General features: G+C 41.6%; 1 protein-coding gene across 4 annotated transcripts in view; it reads right to left on the reverse strand.

Annotated features, from left to right (window-relative positions):
* Positions 1-21,779, reverse strand: part of eya1 (EYA transcriptional coactivator and phosphatase 1) — a 57,292-nt gene that overhangs the window by 6,870 nt on the left and 28,643 nt on the right. For all 4 annotated transcript variants that reach the window (XM_072657156.1, XM_072657178.1, XM_072657164.1 and 1 more), the window contains 3 exons: positions 20,285-20,427; positions 19,532-19,615; positions 12,578-12,667 (listed from right to left, as the gene is read on the reverse strand). In XM_072657156.1, the coding sequence (XP_072513257.1) occupies positions 12,578-12,667; positions 19,532-19,615; positions 20,285-20,427 (317 nt within the window). The remainder of the gene's footprint in view (positions 1-12,577; positions 12,668-19,531; positions 19,616-20,284; positions 20,428-21,779) is intronic.

A 21,779-nucleotide genomic window follows, 5' to 3' on the forward strand; every position in this document is an offset into this window, starting at 1 on the left:
AGCCTTGAGCCCCCCACCTGCTCAATCTTAATAAAAATAAACACCATCATCAGGGGACCGGGGAGGTGGGGGGGGGAGGGGGCAGCCCAATTCATCACCACCACTAGGGGGATCCCTAGATATACACATCCACTGCTACCTAAAATCAACTTGGACAGGATGAGTGTCAGCCGTCGTTAGATGTTACCGTGTTGGCGTGAAGTCTGCCCGTCTGCAGGCCAGTGCTTGACCGAACAGATAGTTTGGAGATAATGAGCGCATCTGCGCTCCCTCTGGGCCTCTGCTTTCTTGGACAGTCCAAGCAGTTCCTCAGCTTCAAGCTGATTCAGACAGTGTACACAGTAACACAAACCAGACTCTCTGCTAAATGTAACATACTAGAAAAATTGAACCTGATGCTAACCGCCAATGAAATTATGACCTCTGATTGCTGCCGAGCCACACACCAGCACAGCCCCAGGCTTTCTGGAGAGCAGACTGAAAATCTGTTATTAGTTTTCCATTTATAGGCATCCCAGCCCACCCCCCCTTCACCACTTTCCCCTCTGAAAGAGGCATGAATGCTATGGAGTCCTGCCTGAGATTCCAAGTAGAAAGAGAGGTGGGATTGCAAAATCCAGCTGCATAAAAAAATTATACATCTAAGCAGAATCTGAAAGTAGAGCAGTGATGAAGTAAACTGAGTGTATGCTTTTCTGTGTGTGTATAGTCTTCACATGTCATTTCATGCAATTAGCTAAACAATCTGTGTTACTAATCAGATGAACTTGGTTAACGGTTCAACAGACAATTGTTAGCACTTTTCTACCGGAGGTTCACAAATTCTTTTTGCCAGTGGTGTAAAATTTCCTCTAAGCTTTTAATTAAGTTTCAAGTGCCTGTTAAGACACCAACAACACAAAAAGGACTTCCTTGTTTTAACTCAATCTAACCCTGGCCAAATGCTGACGTTATTGCATTCCTGTCTAATGCTACGGCAGGGTAAGGGTAAGGGGGCTTTAGACCGTAAACCTTTTTTATTTTACTGGTTCCCCTCTGAACAAATTTTTCATCTCCCTGGATTTGTGGGGAGAGGGAGGGGAGAGCGACGTGAGGAGAAACTCAAACCAGCTGTTCTTTAACAGAATTAAAATCTTGACCCCCAACCTCTGCTCTAATGCAGGCATTCTCTCGCCAAACCTCTCCCAGCAAGCCTCGAGATCCAAAGAGGAAAAGACTTTGACCTGGTGGCCTGCTCCTCCTCTCTAGGGCTCCACACACTCAGATAAGGGGGTGGGAGGTGGAAAGGGGGGCAGTGTGTGTGTGTGTGTGTGTGGGGGGGGGGGTTTGGGTGACCGCACATGGAGAGCTGAGCCTTACGGAGCCAGAAGATGGACTGCCAGTTGGAGCTTCTCAAGCTGTTTGTGTAATCTGTTTTTAGACGGTCAGCGATGGACCCTTAATACTTGCGAAGTACCAATTTGTCATTGGGAGAAGACCTCTGGACAGGCAAAAATCATTACAGAAGAAACGAGGCTGCCCCAAAACATTTAACCTTGACTCTTTCACTCTTTTCCAAAGAGTTAATCATTATAATGTCAAAGTGTGTAGCGCCAGAAGACATGATGGACTCTAGAGAGGTTAGGCTACTCAGAATGCCCATTGCTGCTGTGGCTGATGTGGTTTTATAAGCATTACCCTCAACTAATTCTAAAAATTCTGAATTAGACCTCATTTCAGAAAACGGACCAATCACCTAATCCCTTAAAAGTAAACATCACCTCAACAAAGTTGACGTGAAGTAAATGTTAAGATTTTGCAGATATCACTCAAACTGTTCTGCTTAGTTAGAAATCAACAGCTTTATGAGTTCCAAACAGTTGCTAATTTGAGAAAATAAACTAACCTCTGTTTATTCCGTTTCCAAATGCATTAAAATTTTAAGCAGCTGATTTGTCTTGCTGCCTTTGCAGAGTCCTAAATTTTACTTGTATGATTAGACGTTATTAACTGGCCCACCAGTGCAAGCTGCAAAATAAGGCCACTATTTGCTTGCTATCATAAGATTACCTGTAAATTGTGTTCATTCTTGTTATTTACATTTACATTTACATTTACGGCATTTAGCAGACGCTCTTATCCAGAGCGACTTACAAAGTGCTTTGCTATTTACCCAAGAAAAGCCTTAGCTAGTTAGAATAGACTAATAATACAAAAGATACCTCCAAGCTTAGACATTACTAAACACAATACAATAAGGCGACCATAGAACTATTCGTCCAAGTACTCTCTGAAGAGGTGGGTCTTCAGTCTGCGTTTGAAGACGGCGAGCAACTCAGCCGTTCGGACACCCAGGGGCAGCTCGTTCCACCACTTTGGTGCCAGGACAGAAAAAAGCCTGGACGCTTGTCTTCCGCGGATTTTGAGGGATGGTGGGTCGAGCCGAGCCGTACTTGAAGCTCGAAGGGCTCTTATGTTATGCAATGTAATATGTAATGTGTCAGTGTCAGCTTTATGCCCATATTTATTCCGGATGTCTTAGTCTTAAAATAATACAGGTACTTTATCCATAACTAAATGACATCTTTGTAAATCACAGCATAAGCATGAGTTGTGTGTTGGGATTTTGTGACATTAATGGAGCCTACAATCCTGTAAAACGCTACATTCCATCTTTGCAACAAAGACAACATACTGTATCATTTGTCATTTATACTATGTATGGTATGTCAAACTCAATATCACCAACAGCGATGTATTGAAAACACAGTTACAGTACACAGCAACATGCCCTTGACGCTGGTCCAGCTGGCTCACTCTCGCTAGCATTTTTATCCTTTCTTTGCCAGGCTTTTTCCAAGTCACCGAATGTTTACATGGCCTTTTAATTCAACCTTTATTACGACACACAATTATCGGTTGCACTGCGGACCGCCAGACCTCCGGGATGAAGGTCAGAGCGGAGAAAGAATGCGGCAACCTCTGAACAATTACAGCACGCAGCGGGAGTGCTTATAAACCACTTGACTGCCACTCTGGTAGCTGCCGAGTGACTCTAATGGAGACGATGTCTTACAGTAACGTACCAGACTCATAAGGCCTCCTTCTTAAGCACTCGTAAACACCGTTAGGCCTAATGACCAGGGATGGGCCAGCGTGAAGTTTTTCAGCAAGCTGCAGAATGTGGTTGATGCTGTGGGATGACTGAAGGTGCCTTATTCAAGAAGACGTCTTAAACAGGGCCATGATTATCAACTTCTAGAATTTGATAGACAGTGAGACAGTGGCAGAGGCAACATTCAAGCAAATGTAATCAGCACACCCGTCCCTTTTTCTGCCATTCTCCTGCAAAGTCCTCCAACTCTTCCTTCACTGAAGCAGCAGCCTTTACCAAACCTACAATCACCACTAACTCACTCCAGATGTTCCTACTGTAGACTGTACAAAGATCCTCCTCTACCATCCATACGTAATTACTTCCTATGCAAACAATTTGTCTTTCTGTTTAATTCGTCACATTTTCCCCTCGTCTCCTTCACTGGACTGTCTGAAAGTCCTCGTCCGAATAGAAAGAACAGACTTTAGATAAAAAAGAGAAAGAGCAGGGGAACTTGAGAGAACTGGACAAACTATAAAATAAACACCTGAAATTCACCTTCGCTCCCGAACGAACTGAAAGAGAGAGAGAGATTTCCCCCTCCCTTCGGCAGTCCTCTGTCTGCGCAGGCCCATAGAAAGCTTTTCATTCGGGCTGAGCTATCAGAGGCTCCTTTGTTCGCTGACGTCTGTCATTAAGCAATCAGCCTGGACTGCCCGATTCTTCCTGTTGGCCAGAGGAAGGGCTTTTGCCGCTGACTTTTAGAGGAGAGCTGCAGTACGTCAAAAAAGAAAATGATTATTTCAATCTACAAACCCCGCTTTTCCCCCTCGTCCTACTGACCGAGCTAGAAACATCCGTATTGCATTACTCTTCTCTCTGGCTGCCTCTGTTTCTCTTTCCAGCTTTCCTCCCCCCCTTCTCTCGGCAGACGCGAGACTGGAGCCTCAGCTTGTGCTCTATTTTATACAGTACACTGTCTTATATTATTGCATGCATCGTTCTTGTTTTATGTACCGTTATGTGCCTTAGTAGTTCCATGCTTTTCCAAGAACTATGGTTAAAACTGAGCCAAGGAAATATTTGGCTTTGGCAACTGCCCATTGAACATTTTCACACTTTGTCAAAGACACAAATATTTGATTGAATGCGCTTCAGATGCATACAAATGCACAAAATAACTGTTACTAATGCTTTAAAATGCAGTAAAATACATTGCTATGGCTTGAAAAAAAATGCCTGGGTTTACTTCAGTGTATTTTATGCATTTGTAAGCATGCACATTTCCCCATTCATGTTTAATATCAGCTTTTTTTATTGATATTTAATGTTTTTGGTTGTGTGTTAATGGTTGAATGTGTGGGTTATTAACACATGACCTCAGGGACTATAGATGACTATAGGGACTATATATCAATATATCGTATTGTATTGATATGTATCATTCCTAGCTTATTAGTATGTGGCTTGAGTGCTTGTTGAAGACCGTAATAAACTGAAAGTGGAAACTACATATTATCAGGAGGCACATTTTGAGTTTATATATATATATATATATATATATATATATATATATATATATATATATATAATTCTGACACAATGTAAAGCATAACTATAATAATGTTAAAACGTTTGTACAAGAATATGTCTATCTAGTTGCTGATGGAAACAAAATTTTGTATCTCAGAACAAGTAACTTTACAGAAGAAGGAGAAACATCATTAACTTTGAATGGAAGTCAATGTAAAAAGTCATTCCTATTGGTCTGTAAATTTTTGACACAATAATTGTGATTAAAACTGAACTAAAAATATAGACGTAGGGTTTAGTTCTGACTGCAATGATATGTGAAAAATATGTTATTCAATCAGATGTTAGATTGGTGTCATTAGCTTCTACTGTAAGTGAGTGCTCTGTTGTGCTCTGAGTTCAGGAAAAGGTGTTGTAATGCCCAGCGCTGGTTACACTGTACGGTAATAAGCTGTACGCTACAGATGCAGCAGATACAGGGTAGGGTGGAAATCACAGAGTATTGTAACTTTAATGCATCCATGTTGGTCTTACTGGAGTAAAGTCAAGAGGTCCACTGTTGGCGTCTCTTGCTCAGGTGAGTGAGCCGAGTAACAATGGCACAGTGTGAGCGATTACAGCCATCATCACAGCATTCCACACACACTACACGCTCAGGCCATGTGAAAAAGCCTCAGCCACGGTTCGCAGGTTCTCAATGCTGGACTCCATTCGCAAAGTCTGTCATCTGTAAGGGGGGGGTCGTGACCCCAACATTTAACTCAACCCCCCCTCAAACCTCATTCTCTTCCCACCGCCCAGGGCCCTGCTGGGGGGCGAGAGAGAGAGAGAGAGAGAGAGAGAGAGAGAGTGCTTACCTGTGGGTCAGACACAGGATATCAAGAACAAAGAACGTTCTTCAGACCCACTTCATTCCAATCCACAGTTTGTGCTTGAACAGTTGTGGAATTCAAACACAGACAGGTAACCGCGAGCGGAAAGCTTTCACGCTTTAAACACCTCCCCGCCAAAGACTTGAATACTTCAGTCGAGTAGTCACCAGGAGCCGGCTGCTCCGCAGCACTTCAGATGCATGAAAGTGCATTAAAAAGCTATTTTCATCGCTCTGAAAGGCTGTTTCTAATGCTTTAAATGCATAAAACATCAAAATACCAGTTAGCAATGCTTTAAAAGCAGAAAATGCTTTAAAAATGTTTTAAAAGCATGAAATTAAGTTAAGATGACAGCTTATTTTGAGAAAAAATGAGGCTCGTTCAAAGCCGATTATTACGGTTATACGCAATCGCTGTCCACTTCAACAGGATGAAGATGCAAGAACAACCTGCTCCCATCACACAGCACACTATCACACACAATATTACACAGTTATTAGAATTATTCTAAGGAGTTTTATTATTAGCTTTAGGATAACAAAGCTAAGGAAGGAGGAAACTCATACATACAGCCCCTAAATATTCACCCCTTTGGTTTTCCCCTTTGCTTTGGTAAATGGAATCATGATCAATATAATTTGTTTGTTTGTTTGTTTGTTTTTTAACAAGAATTAAAAAAAAAAAATCTTCCATGTCAAAAAGTATTTAGTAAATGTACCTTTACTGGATTCTGTACTCTACTGGATTGAAGTCTGGGCTTTGACTGTGGCACTCCAAAACATTCATTCTGTTGTCCTTACAACAATTCTGCTTAGCTTTTGCTGTATGCTTCAGGTCAATCCCCCAAATCGTAGGTCTCTTGCAGACAATCCTCTAAGATTTCCCCATTTCTGCTGCACATTTTGCCCTTACAGGTCCTGCTGCAGAAAAGCGTCCCCACAGCATGATGCTGCCACCACCACGCTTCAAAGTGGGGATGGTGTGTTTGTAGTGATGTGTGGAGTCTTCCACATGTCTTTGGGCGAACTGTAGTAGAGATATACTTTTCTTTACCACTCTCCCATAAATATTTGACTAGTGAAGAGTCTCTCCCATCTCAGCTGCTGAAGCTTTGAACTCCTTCAGAGTAGCCATAGGTGTCTTGGTGGCCTCCCTCAAGAGTCTCCTTCCTGCACTGTAACTCAGTTTGTGAAGACAGCATTCTCTAGGCAGATGTGCCATAATCCCTCTATTTCTTACTGCACCAAGATGCTCTCTATTTCACTAATTGTGAGACTACTAGCACCTGAACATCTGCTGAATTAGGTCAGACAGTTATTTATTTCTGCAGTCACCTATTATGTATTAAAATATATATATATATATATATATATATATATATATATATATATATATATATATATATATATATATATATTCAATTAGAAATCTGTTTTCACTCTGACATACATTTAATTTGTAAATGCTTATAAAAAAAAGCCAAATAGTATTAGCCATGATTGCATTTCTAAAAGCAATAAAAAGGGTAAACATCACTTTTGTAATGGCACTGTACTATATTCTGTATATACTTTAACACTGCATATACTATAATTGTATATACTATAACACTGTATGTACTATAATTGTATATACTATAACACTGTATATACTATAACTGTATATACTATAACACTGTATGTACTATAATTGTATATACTATAACACTGCATATACTATAACACTGTATATACTTTATGCTGTATACACTACTGTTCCAAAAACACATACACACATATTACATACAGTATATATTATATATATATTGTCTCATATATAATGCGTCTACTTATGAGGGCGTGAGTGTAAAAAAAAAAAAAAGGCCATTCACCTCACTAACCAATCATATGTGAGATGAGTTTAGAGAGTATCTGTGCAGATTCCTTAATGCCATCATTTGTTATGGTTTTGTCAGTAATGTTATATTTTCTGCAGCCCCAGAGCCTTGTGCTTTATTCAGCCGTGTGTGCGTGTGTGTGTGTGTGCTGAGAGAAGATAGACAGGCTGGCTCTGAAAGCAGGACTTTCTCTCTTTAGTCTTTCCAAAACACATCAGGGCTCCAGCCTGGGGACACTACCTGCGTCTGAGCGTCTAGACCAGAAACACACTGACACACACACTTTCAAGCCACTGCCTAAACACACACACACACACCGCCCGCGCATGTACAGGGGGCATGTACAGAGCAATGATAATCACTTATTTCACTTTCAAAAGAGTCGCTTCTCCCGAATCCATTCAGCACTGTCCTCATAACAACAACCCTCTCATACTGTCGGTTTCAACACACTACTACACAACTACACAATCTACAACTCAACTACACAGTTTTACTCTGTATGCTGAGAGGCTGAATGAAATCCTGATTAAAGACAGCCGTGTGATCACAGCGGTGTCAACATGTTGCTTAGGTTGTCGTGAAGTCGCTCAGGTCTCTGGAGTTTGTAGTTGGTTGTAAATTAATAGGTGAAGTCCATCGCTGCGCGGGCGCTAAAAAGAGCCCCGGCTTTGCAGTGTCTTCGGTTTGGCCACAGGTATGTGTGTGTGAGAGAGAGAGTGTGTGTGTGTGTATGGGACTAATTCAAACCGTTCCCGGCTCTGCAGCCTCGTGTTGTTTTTTCTCCGGCTGGTTTGGGTCCTTCCCCACAGAGACACACACGCACACACACACACACACACACACTCACACTCACACACACATTCTTACACACTGGAATGCTTTCATCCCCAACACTCAGGTACCGCATGCTGTTTACCACACACACACACACACACACACACACACACACACACTCCAACAATAACAGGGAATTTACTAAAAAGGGAGATTTTGTAAAATAGGTTAACAGATATCAACTCATAGAAAGGTGTAATATGTGTGTAATAACACTGTATGTGGTGTATAATAAATATGATATAAAGTTCTATATGGTGTGTAATAAAGCTGTATTTCAGGGTGCAATACGGCTGTATATATGGTACAGGAGCACTCAGCTTCAGCAGTCCGATTTCTTTGAATCAGACGTTCGACTTCTTTTTCTTTCCTCAAGAGCAGCCAGTATTGTTCTATCCCACACCTGGTCAATACGGGGATCAGATTGCTGGCGAGGGTTTATGGGATATGTCCTGCTACTGTAAAATATCAATAATTAAGTGGCTGGAAAACAGAGCAGTGTGTATCTGTTTCACTGCACACATTTATATCTTTATCTAAAAGTGGATTTAATGTTTCTGTTGATCAGCTTCAGACACACTGAGCTAAGCCGGTGGACTGTGTGTGTGTGTAGTGTGTAAAGGATTCAACCTGGCAGGCTCTTGTCTTTTAATTCACCTGTGTAATCACATGTGCATTCACCAATACATACAGAGAGCTAAAATACCAGCTACGTCAAACAGCCCAGCACCAAATTAAATCACCTCATATGTATTGATATTTCACTGTTTCTCAGCAAATTTCAACAAAAAGAAAAAAAGCCAGATTCAAATTATGAAGAAAAACTACAAAAATGGACAATTATGGTTTTTGTGAGACATTTATCAGAGCTAAAACTCCAATCAGAGCTGTGCCATCTTATAAGCTTTAAATGAAATTATATGAAGTCTTACAAACGCTGAATATCATGGAGCTTGCGTTTCTATATTTAATGTTAATACTGATATGGAAAGAAAAAAAATTTATAATGGTTTGAAACTTATTTTTTTGCCTTTATTTTTATTAATAAATATATATATTTTTTTAATTATTTAATAAATTGTTTTTTTTATCATATTAATCTTTTCTCCTGATCAAAATTGATGGTATTCCCCACAGAGAGAACATTAATACATCATCTTGACATAAAAACCTAATTTCTTTAAGGTGGATGAAGATGACGAAAAGGGTACAGACAGCCTGACTGTCTTTTATTTTATGTTTATTTTACATTTATTATATTTACATTTATGCACAAAATTAAAGATGATATCTGTAATAAGCATAAGTCCAGGAGCCATGCATTTAAACATACTGTGCTGAAAGCTGAATTTTACCTCTACAGGCAAATATAATATATATTTGTATTAAAAAACAATTACTAATGATTTGCTGCTATTTCTGCTTTGTAGAACATAAACAGACATAGAAATGAAATTTATGGTCGGTTAATGCTGCAAATGTATCTTTAGAGCATTTGTACATTTTAAGAATATGTGACGTGTGTTTGTCTATGTGAGAAATCAGTGGGGTGTCCCTTTATAGCTTTGACTAAATTAGATGTAGCATTTCTACAGAGCCATAAACATGGAGCTGCCGGTGTTGTTTACACTGACAGAGTGTGTTTAGCTGCCTTATGATGAAGTCTGTAAATAATCAGAGAAAAAACGTAACTGCTGAAGACGCGCAGCGCTGCAATTAACTCCCAAATCAAGCAAAAACCTGCTTTCTCTCTCCTGTCAGCCTAATTTGAGTGTAAGTGAGGGGTTTCTGTGGCCTCAGCAGGGAAAAAAGCTGCAGTGCTCCGGTGTCGCACGCCAGTCTCAGAGTTTTAAGAGCAAAAAAGCCCTCGGCTTTAAAGTGTCAGAATGAAACGTAATAATTCCGTTACTGAGACAGAGCAGGCTGTGCAACTCGCAATCAAATCATTTTACAAGAGGTCTGAACTGCCAATTCGTCCGCGAGCAGTTTCATCACACATGAAACTGGGATCGAAAACGCGGGACAGATGTTGTGAAACAAAAAAAAAACTGCCATTTCACTTCTCTCTCTCTGCTCTGACGGGGACATGTCCATTAAAGCCGGCCTGATCTGACGTGGCCAAAACATGCGGGAATATTTAACAGCCAATTGCTGCCCATTAACTTTGATCACGGCCACTGCGATTGGGATCTGGCCGTCACTCGGGCCGTCTCGGGAAAGCACAAACATTTTCTTTCTCCCCAGTTCTCCCGGGCGAGAGAGCCGAGCCGGGCCGCGCTGTGCCGGTGACTAATGAAAGTTGGCAGCCTCGCTGCAGCTCTCTTCACACTTAAGTATCAAACAAAACATTTCCTCTCCTGCGAGGTCAGCCGCGAGCAGGACGCGGAGGAAAAACAGTGGGTCAGCGGTGTCGGATTATAGGGGGGGTGAGCGAGGGAGGGATGCAGAGAGAGAGGCGGGGTCTATCTGTCCTAACGTCGGCCAGGGTGACTCTGGCCCTGGCGTTGGCTGGGCTCGGTGCTACACACACGCTGCTGTGATATACCAACCGCCCAGCTCTGCTCATTTAGACCAGGGGTCCTGGAGGGCTGGATACCTGTTCGGTTTGGTGACCTTCCTGCATAAACACACCTGATTCCACTCACCTGTTTATTTCCAGGGTTAGCTGTTGTGTCAGAACCCCACCCCTGATTGAGTGCGATGTCTATGATCCCTGATGGTAATATACCTACCATATAATTACTAGCTGGGCTCTGATATTACTACACTGCTCTGGAGTTTCATCATTATTGATGAATTTATCAGTAAATATTTACTATTTCAATACTATTACTTGTATTGTCTGTTATGTAAAGGGTTGCTTGTGCACTAACTGTATTTAAAAAGAGCTTGAGAGGGAATTGGTTCATATTTATAATTAATCTGATGTCGACCCTTAACAATAAAGGTGCTACAAAGGGGTCTTTGACTAATGTCATAGAAGATCTTGGGTTTGAAAAGAATCATTTTTGTAAAAAAGCAGTGGGAGTAAAGGACCATTAAATTGGTAAATCCCTTTACATTAAACTGTTTAAGCTTTCTCCATGAATATGTCTCTTCTAGTAAAATGGTTCTTAATGGCATCTCTCAGAGAACCTTTTGTAGCACCTTCATTTTTAAGTATAGTGTGCAACTCAGAAACCATGTGGCCCCTTGTATACTTTAAATGTGAGTGGAATGACAGTAGCAAGTGATTACTATACTGTTACTATTACTACAGCATCCTCCAGTGAAAGTGTTGCTCCTGCAGTGAAATCACAACAGCAGTAAACCCCCCCCCCAAAAAACAAAAAAACAACAACGTTAGTATAAGAATAAAAGTATAAGCTCAGCGACTTAAGTACTGAGTGACCACTGTACAACCGCCAACATCTATCAGCACCAGACCTACAAGGCTGAAACTGGCTTATTATTTAAGTTTTCCATTTCACCTTAAATGGTGTGGCTGTTCCTCTCCAGCACCATTTAAGGTGGAATGGAAAATTCGAGTCAGAAGCAGGTGAAAAAGAATCATCACAGGAGCTAAAGTGTGTTGGACTCCTCTTATTTTGGGGTGAAAAAAACACTGCAGCTCTAAAGCGAGAGGTGTGAGCCATAGTAAAGCGTGAAGAGATTACTATTAATGACTCCAATGGAGAAAGCATACAGAACCAGAGCTCATACTCCTGCACGCTTCGTACTACCCCGGCCGTCCCATGTGAATGTGACCCAGCCAGCCTCAGGTTCACCCCTCACCGGGCAAGGCAGACACACACCCGCTCAGTAAGTGCCCCTGGGGGCAGATTTTACACTGATCCGCATGAATCAGGCTGCGCTGGAGGACGGGGACCGTGACTGAGCGGCTGGAGCGGAGCACACAGACACCAACACACAGCACGACACACAGACAGCCAGAGACCATACAGAAACACTAGAAGCTGACAAATTGGGCTGGCCAGAGGGGGGGCAGGGGCTGGAGGTGGGCAAAGGCCGGGGAGAATGACAGCGCATGTAAAATTCATAGTGTCCCCTGGGCTCGGAGGTAATACTTCACCAGCGAGGAACATTGCGGAGAAACAGGCACCCTGCCATTAAATGACTGCTGATGGTAAAGCTAAAGCTTTAATGGGCTGCCCACTTGTTCATAATGTAATGTATACACTGTGTAGTGACTTATCTTCATCTCAGCCTGGTGGGCCTTTGGTATTACGAATAAGAAGAAAACACACCATTAGCCTTATCACAAAATTAAAGGGGGGGGTGAGCAACAACAAACCATTTTCGCTGTCACGCAACGTGAACTTAGCTACCGAGAGCAAAAGAAACAGCAGTAAAAAACGCCCCACCAAACCGCAGCCCACTTACTTCCAAGTCGTTGAAGAATAAATGTGTATCCGCCAAGTTGAAAATCATCTCTTCCATCCTCAGTCCCAGAGACACTGACGTCGGAGGATCCTGGAGAACACAAAACAAGCGATTTAGCAAATCATCCCTGATTAAATGTGACAGAAATAGAACAAAATGTATTCCAAAGAATCTGCAATTTAACCCAATGCCCACAAAACACTGATTAAAAACAATAACACAGAATCTGATCAACATTAAAATAGTCTCCAAAGCATCCAGCTTGGATGCAACAACAGAGAACCTTAGAGAGAAATAAAATAATAAAAAAAATACATATTTTCCAAGCAATCCATCATCAAACTCACTACCCACAGAGCTCTGATCCCTAATACAACCTAAAGCTTAATTTGGACATGGAGACACGGAAATCTCCCTGAACTCTGTCAAGGTTGACTATGTCACTGTGTGAGGGGTGATGAACAAAGAAGAGCCGAGCTCACAGTAATCGCAGGCATCGTAAACACACCATTTGCTCTACACCATTCTCCACATGCTTCAGCTTCTGCACCATCTTGCCTCACCACTTTCCCAGGCCCTCATCTCACCTCACACAGCTTTCACAGGATGCAGTTTTCTGTTGCTCTGAACTGGAAAACTTTAACAGTACACTTCGAGAAATATCTATGAGCTACTGTACCAGTCAAAAGTTTGGACATACCTGCTTGAATGTGTGCCAATCACCCTCTTAAAAAAAAAATATATATATCGAAATGCTCAGGTGGACACACAGGTATCTACTGCAGTTAGGATATCTTGGCTGGGGGGGGGTTCAAGTAGGCCTCAGCTGTAGGACCGTGGCAATGTGTATATGTAAATGTACATTACTACATACACATTTACTCATTTAGTAAGATAATAAAACATAAAAAAGCCCCAACAGTCAACATTGCAACGTCAGCTCTTTTGGGTTCAATGTGCATTATGCAATGAAGAGAAAATATGATAATTTTGGACCATTTCTATTGGCCTGTTCGTCATGGACTATTCAATGCCATAACAACATTAAAGTGGAGTGTTGACAGTGATGTTTACTGCTGAAATCCAAGGTGTCCATTTGAGTGTCCAGCCAAACTCCAGCGTTAAAGAAATTACAACACTTATTAAGTGTGGAGTCATACATTAGTCGATTACTTCCTTTTAGAGCTTATTCTGTAATCTCCTTCCCCCCCATGGGCTCATGTTTCTAATCAAAGAGCATTCCCCCGTTCTTCATTAAAATGGGGAAGGGGGAGGGTTGGAGGGCAGGTGAAGGAGAGGATTTGTTCTTGTGTGTGTGTGTGTGCTGAGTCAGAGCGTTCAGCTTCAGGGATTAGTCTTAAAGCCACCTGAAGACACACCTGAGCTCTCTCCTGATTGCAAGTCGTGCTCAAAAATGAAAATGTTTGAACTTCTCGGTGGGGAAAACCACACACACCGCTTTACATTTCTCTTTTGCAGATAAACAGGACAGAACAATGTACCTGTATGCAGACAGACCACCTAATCAGATGTCATTTCTTGTACCCACCATTGCAATAAGTCAGTTAGTGAAATTTCCTCCCTCCTACATAAACCACAATTAACTGGGAATGGTATTACTGAAAGGTGTAAGTGTTTTTAAGAACCACAGCAACTCGAAGCCGCGAAGGCATAATTGGGTGAGTTTGGTGTGGAAGAACTTGACTGGCCCACACAGAGCCCTGACCTCAAACCCAATGAACATCTTTGGGATGAACTAGAATTTGGATCCTGTTGTCCAACATCAGTGTCTGACCTCCATAATTGGCCATAATTGGGCACATCAATATCTATGGGTTTAGAATGGGATGTCATAAATTCTCCAGTAGGTGTAATGTGTTGGTGTCCCAATATTTTTGTCCATATAGTACATATGTTAGTGTCTATTATAATCTTTAAAACAAGCTAAAATAGCCAGGACAGAGCTTTGCACTAAAATATTACTAGAATCCCATTGGAGGAACTGTAGAAATTATTGTTCAGGTGGGCTTTTCAATCTTTTTTGGACTTTGGACTATGGTTTGGCTTTGACATCTGAAGGCTGAGCTCTAATAGTCACGGTTCTCCAATGTTAAAAGCACAAGCACCTCAAAGACAGTCTATCTTTAGTATCTGCCAACTGAGAAAGAAAACATCTCCATATAAATGTATGTTATTTTTAATTTAATTTAATATTTTGCAATGCTCAGTGTCCCCAACCATGTAAGGGGCACATCCAGAGTATAGACGCTACTGTGTATAACCCTCCTCTATCGTCCTACTGTTTAAACACTGTAACCCTAACCATGTGTATGGCTAAAATGGCGTGCCAGGATATGCCTATGCTGCTGTAATAATCTATTCTGAGCTGCGCGGTCAACGCTCTCATTATAAACGCCTGCGGACGCATCCGATGGTTAATTAAGGCAGGTTTGGTGGCGAGAGGAATGTAAAGTGCAGTCTGAATCCTCTCCAATTAAATCTAAACAATCATTCAGCGAGGGAGTTAAGAATACAAGCGGTCAGAAGGCCAGAGGCCACACTGCTGTCACTGCTGCCGCAGCACCTGTTCACTTCTGTCAGAGCGATCCGCAGGGCGCCACAGCAACCCCCACAAAACTCTACACTCATTCAAACCTCCCCCCAAACGTACACACACCAAACTTGCCCCACCCCCAAAGATATAAGGGTCCAAAGATCTGTCACCGAAGACGACAGGGTCAGGAGAAACTCTCTAAGAGCACAAGGAAGAATCACTGAGAGGAGCCGAGACTGCCCGGCCCTGCGTTCGCCCAGCTGGCCTGAGTCGTCAACTTTATGGAAGCTTTACGGCGCTGAGGAGGGAAACTGATCACCTCAGCAGGGCCGCCAATACGCATCTATTTATAGAGCCCACTCTACAGCTACTCCGCAAATACACACCTTCAGGAGATTTTCCAGCAACACAATGAATATGTATCACAACATCAGTCAGATTCATATGCATGTGTGTGAAGAAACCTGTTTAATCCAGAGTTACATTGGCTACACATCTATCTGCCTAATTGTCCAACTGACTGTGGATCTGCCAGTCCATCTCTCTAACTACATGTCTGTCTATCTGTGCTGGGTGTAAACAGAGTGGTTTGGTTTTTGATTGGGGTTTATGGAGCTTGGATATGACTACAGTGGTTTTACTAGCTTTTATAGTGGAAAAAAGGTTTGCAGAACCTCAACATGATGGTTCTGTTGCAGTTTGGATGTTTGATAGGAAAATTGGTTCAGATTATAAGAGCTGTGTCCATCTTCATGGCTGTGGCAGTCAAAGTGTGTGTGTGTGTGAGAGAGAGAGATTGTGTGTTTGAGGCCCCAAGGCTTAGAGCCTCATTTTTTTTTTTTACCCAGCATGCTCAGCCAAAGACAAAGTAAATAAACAGAGCCGGGTCGAGGGGCAGGGCTCTCTCACCCCAAAAACAAAACACCATCGCCATCAAACACCCTGTGCAGGGAACAAAGCGAACACACCGGCCGCTCCTACAACACACACACCCCTCACGCACACACACACACTCTCTCTCTGACATCCACACCTAACACAAAGAAAACCCAGAGAAGCTCTGCTCCTGAAGCCCCTGAGTTCCTTCTGAAAAGCAGAGCCCTGCAGAACTCAGTAACTCCACACTCAAAGACTTAAGCATATTACTGAAGATATAATCCACCGATTTCACTGAACCCTCATCCAACTTAAACAAACCTATGAGATCATAGCCAAGGCCTGAGAATTTCAGATCGCACAATTTCCCAAATTGTTTGTTTTTGAAAGTTTAAATATAGATCGGGACAGTTTATCAAATAACAAATACGATGACCTCGAAAAGTAAACCTCGCTCACTGATTCACAACCTGCTCACAGTGCTCCCATATACCCCCATACACTCTCATATACTCCAACCTACTGCCATATACCCCCATACACTCTCATATACTCCCACCCATTGCCATATACCCCATACACTCTTATATACTCCAACCTACTGCCATATACCCCATACACTCTCATATAGTCCCACCTACTGCCATATACCCCATACACTCTCATATACTCCCACCCACGGCCATATATCCCATACACTCTCATATACTCCAACCTACTGCCATATACCCCATACACTCTCATATACTCCAACCTACTGCCATATACCCCCATACACTCTCATATACTCCCACATACTGCCATATACCCCCATATACTCTCATATACTCCCACCTACTGCCAAATACCCCATACACTCTCATATAATCCCACATGCTGCCATATACCCCCATACACTCTCATATACTTCCACCTACTGCCATATACCCCACTCACTCTCATATATTCCCACATACTGCCATATACCCCCATATACTCTCATATACTCGCACCTACTGCCATAAACCACCATATACTCTCATATACTCCCACCTACTGACATATACCCCCAAACACTCTCATATACTCGCACCTACTGACATATACCTCCATACACTCTCATATACTCCCACATACTGCCATATACCCCCATACACTCTCATGTACTCCCACTTACTGCCATGTACCCCCATATACTCCTATATACCCCCATACATTCTAATATACTCTCAACCACATACAGCCATAGATCCCCATACACCATATATATCCCTTTACTTTCATATATTATCATGCACTCTCATCTACTCTATATATTCCCATATGTCTCATATAATCTCACTTACTCCCATTCACTCTCTCACATACACTCCCACATACTCCCGCAGTATATTTTCTTTCAATCTAGCAATTTTTAAATTAATAATAAAAACATTATCTGTTGCTTAATTATGTAACAATCAGCTTTTAAATTCACTGTTTTTCCCTTCCCCTAAAATAAAACACAAAATTCAATTAGTCATTGTGCTCCTATCTCCTAAATGCTCCTACCTATTCCTTTACACTCCAATGTGTAAGAGAACATGTGGGATATATGTACACCACTATTGTTACATGTCAAAGAATGTCTTTGCAGTATTGCATAAAGTCATTTTTGCTTAAAGTGTAAAATCCCATAAATATCCTAAAAATAAGGGTGTTTGAATGTAAGGTGAATGTAAGGTAAAACCCTATAATCCTTTAAAAACCATCCACTGATAAGTTCTTTAGGAAACCATACCTTATTTTAAAGGTATTTCCAAAAACAAGCAGTTTGTTTTGTACTTTTAAGTGTTTTATTTTTTTTTTTAACACGATTCCTGAGTGAACTGAGCGCTGCCTGTTTCCCTCAGTGTGCAGTTGGGCGGACTGCTCTGGGGATTCCACGGGCTAATCTGACTGAGTGAGTTCGGTTTAGAAAGCACTTAATTAAACTAACAGTGAAGTATTTCTGAAGGACAGAGAAAAAACCCTTAAGGAGTGTCAACGGACATTCGCAGTACAACTGTCTGTCGGCCCACGCCTGTACCGGCCGTGTTGCGGGGACAGCTGCAGGCCAAGCTGAATGCCTGGAAGGCCTCATCAGGCCTATTAAAAAAAGAAACAATTATCTGGATGTAGCGTCCAAAGCAGAGAGATAGCAAGAAGCCAAATCTGTCCTTCTTTCTGTATGTTTTTCTAAGCAAAATCCAATTTTTTACAGTTAACCCTATAATGCCCAGGGAAAGCCTGTCTGTTCTTGTGTTTAATCAGCTTCAAAGTGATGTCTCAGCACTACTGTTTTAAATCACTGCTTTTGTGTATTCATAGATTTTATGTATCTATGTACAAAAATTACTCTTTTAATTAATTATATTCATTTTATTATAACTTTTTAATTATAACTCAGTTAAAGTTATTCATACTGCTCATAATTCTGGACACATATTTCTTTATCACAGTTTCTTCAGTGCTGTTTTAGATAGAAATAATTCTACATGGGGACAAGGGGTATATGACTCCTAGGGAGAGGCTACGTGACTGACTGACACTAGCTTTACAACAAAGTTACATAACAACAACTCATCAGAGTATTCAGGCAGATTGTGAACAAACTATCTGGTGAAATAGTGTTAAGTGTTAAGTGGGTTCGAATCTGGATACGGGTTAGGTTTAAATTTTGGTTTGAGACAAAGGATTGGGTTAGGGTTAAATATGATAGAGCACAGCTTGAAAACCACATGGCTGGTTAAACAAAAGGATGAAAAAAACAAAGGAACAGACGAAGACGAATGGGTGAACGATGGATGGGTGAATGAATGAACAGGCAAATGTGTGAATGAGCAAATGTACAAACAGAACAATAGATGGACTGACAATAGCTTTTGTTTATGCTGGTTAATTTAGCTTTAGCTTGCTAGTTAGGTTTTGTTTGCTAAGTCTCTCTGACTGTCTGGAGACGGTTCTGGCTAGTTCAGTAGAATCATTTTGCATATTTACCTCCCACTGATTTAGTTTCATATAAAAAAAACAGTGATTCCAGTCCAAAGAACTTGATCTAAAAAAGGCACTTCCAAACTGACTCGAAATTAAACACATGAACAGCACGATACTGGCATGTGATACACATGTGACTGGCCTTTTATTGTCCGTCTGTTGAACCAGTTAAACAACAGTAAGCATTTCCATAACGATCTGATCGGTCAGATACATTATCCAACAATAAAGGCAGCACTGAGCTGCTTTTATACAGTGGTAAAAACATGGCAGCACACACAGAGCTCCACTTCCACATGCTGAACCATTTTACTGACAGCAACCTGGACATGCAGCTCACGCACTACTCTTTTAAAGGGCCCATATTGTGACATATAAATTAAAAAAGGTGTAAATAAAAATTGGAAAATTCCAGTACATGAATCATACAGGATATGGGCCCCTTAATCAGTTGAAAAATGCACACACAAGGGAACTGACGGATCTCCCAGCGTACAGTAGATAAGAGAGGGTTAAATCACGTCACTCACCCGTCCGTATCTGTTGGCGTAAGACCCCGTGAGTAAGGAATGGAAAACAATGATTGTTTCATCCAAATCCCAGATGAACACGCGCTGGAGAAAGAGAAAGCTAAATCAATGCTGAACTCTGTAGCATGCAAACCGAGCCGCATGTCAATATCTGCAGGACGCAGGGGTTTGGAAGCCTAGGGAACGCATGGCTCGTCCTGCTGGATGGACGCGCGGTCACTACTACCCACAACCACCATGACTGCCCATCGACTGCATTAACACGATCAATACCGACAAACTAATTAACAGGATATGTTAACATGCCCTGATGTCAGCATGCTAATGGCTGCAATTAGCTGGACCTTTCAGGTCATGTTTTTTGAAAAGGGGTAGGCATTTCAAACTTATTTATTCATATTCTTATTTATGTAACTTAAATGAAACATATACTATATATTATATTATATTATGATTTGTTTATGCACCTACAACTAACTCCAAGGACCCATATATAGGGGCGCATTTCCATACCTCACTCTCATAACTACAGAACTTTCTCTTTGGTTTTAGTAAATTGCTAGAGTAATTGATAGTGGATAGTAAATAATTTATAACCACTAATAAACAACGTCTGATCATTTATTAGTAAAAATATGAATCTATGTATGTGTGCCTATTAAAGCTGATTAATAAGATCAATAACTAGATAAATGAGACCGCTGTGTGTGTGTGTGTGTATGTTGCTATGTAATTCTGGCTGCATTTCAGTACCTCAAGGTCAGAGTCTGGAGGTGGAGACGGGTTGTTATTCCTTCTCCCTCGACCACGTGACTTTCCATCTGAAGCCCGACGCAATCGATCTGAATCTGAATCTTTAATGGGGGTTGATGGACTGTGGATTGTACTGTACTCTCCTGCAGGAAAAAAAAAGACAAACGGCAGCGAATCAAAAGAGGGGAATAAAAAAAGGCTTTCACCTTCAGAACTGAACACTGCAGCTGGATCCGTTTACCTCACCCAAAGCCCAGGGCTGGAGCTACTGTAGATGCTAATATTCTGTTTATCTGATCCCCTTACACCCCTGATACCGTTTAGGCTGCAGTAATGGCTGTGGGGAGCGTGCCGCGCTGGGTTTTCGCTATCTGCGTCGTGTTCGTTAATTACTCCACACAACTACATAGCCAAGCGGCTTCTGCTTTTTCTTTTTCTTTTTTTTAAAACTGGAAACACAAGTGTGAACGAAAGAGTGGAAGCAGCGTGTAGAAGCAAAATAAACAGCTCATTTGCAGGCTGTGGTCGGCAGGAGTCTGTTCAGAGAGCATGCCAGGAGCTGTGTTTACGGCCAGCGAAATGAAGCCCAAACAAACAGGCCTCTTTTATCAACTGCACTGATCAGCCGACAACCACCACCAGAACGATTGAAATGAAAATGATTTGAGTGATTTGTAGTCTGCGGCTATTTTTAGAGATATTACACAGGGCTACATTTGACAGCCAAATTCGTTGGCAGCTAATTTAATAGTTGATTAGTTGGCAATGTGATCACATTTTTCTCGCTCTAACTAGGAGCGGTTTGGGACGCACGTGAACCGCTGATTAATCACCAGAATGGTGTGGAATGCAGTTTTCCTGCCGCTGTTACTTTTTACTGTACTAATGCCCTCAATCTGCAGTGACACCAGTCTGGTGTGAGTGGAAAGCAGAGTTCTATTAGTGTGAGGTGTGGGAGTCTCATATGGACAGACACAGGCTGAGTGTAAAAGGGAAGTCATCTTCACAATAAAAGCAAAAATCACTACGAACTTTTACTGTGGAGCTTAAAAGAAAGTGAGAGAGAGAGAGAGAGATGCTCCACATGTAAGCATCTATAAAGCACAATAAGTAAGTAAAAAATAATGTGATTATTGGACTACAGCTAAGCAATTATCTTTGAGTGAATCTGGCTCATTTTAATAGCAATAGCTGCATTATTGCCTTTATGACAATGCATTCATTAAATCCACGTCCGCAGTGTTTATTCTGGCTCTGTTGGAAAAAAAAAGGCAGCTCAACCCAGAACAGCCAATAGCAGCATAGGTGCACACTTACAGAGTCTTAGCCTGCCTTCATTTCTCTAAGCTAATTTGATTTTAATTCTTCATAACTGACAGTAGTATTCCGACGTTAGTCAGCCGAGTGGTTGGAGAAGGAATGCGTGGCATGGACATTTCTCTGCCAACAGCATTCATGAGCTGGACTAGCAGGCAGGCAGGCAGGCAGGCAGGCA

The sequence above is a fragment of the Salminus brasiliensis genome, chromosome 1, assembly GCF_030463535.1.
Source record: "Salminus brasiliensis chromosome 1, fSalBra1.hap2, whole genome shotgun sequence".
Lineage (NCBI taxonomy): Eukaryota > Metazoa > Chordata > Actinopteri > Characiformes > Bryconidae > Salminus > Salminus brasiliensis.